The sequence below is a fragment of the Eurypyga helias genome, unplaced genomic scaffold (assembly GCF_000690775.1).
Source record: "Eurypyga helias isolate BGI_N326 unplaced genomic scaffold, ASM69077v1 scaffold23434, whole genome shotgun sequence".
Classification (NCBI taxonomy): Eukaryota; Metazoa; Chordata; class Aves; order Eurypygiformes; family Eurypygidae; genus Eurypyga; species Eurypyga helias.
Window position 1 is genome coordinate 11033 of NW_010244690.1, and position 304 is coordinate 11336.

A 304-nucleotide genomic window follows, 5' to 3' on the forward strand; every position below is an offset into this window, starting at 1 on the left:
CTAGAGGGAGTTTTTGGGGCATATCTCCTTCGGGCCCCCGCCGCAGAACTTCACCGTGGTATTCGACACGGGCTCCTCCAACCTCTGGGTGCCATCTGCCTACTGCGTCAGCAAAGCCTGCAGTGAGTAGGGGCTCCCTAACTGCCCCGCCCCCCGGCATGGCCCCAGCAAGGTCAGCCCAGAGACACTGGCGGGACCCCCTGAACCAGCTGAGCCCTCCAGGACACACACAGACAACAGAAACCTGAGGGGGGGGCGATGGGGGGAAGCCTCAGCTCAGGCAAGGGCGGCGATCGCACCACCA

At 64.5% G+C, this 304-nt stretch overlaps 1 protein-coding gene across 1 annotated transcript in view; it reads left to right on the forward strand.

Moving 5' to 3' along the window:
• The window catches only part of CTSE (cathepsin E), a 4710-nt gene that overhangs the window by 1549 nt on the left and 2857 nt on the right, over positions 1–304 (forward strand). Inside the window, exon 3 of the mRNA XM_010149845.1 lies at positions 5–122. Coding sequence (XP_010148147.1) covers positions 5–122 — 118 coding nt within the window. The remainder of the gene's footprint in view (positions 1–4; positions 123–304) is intronic.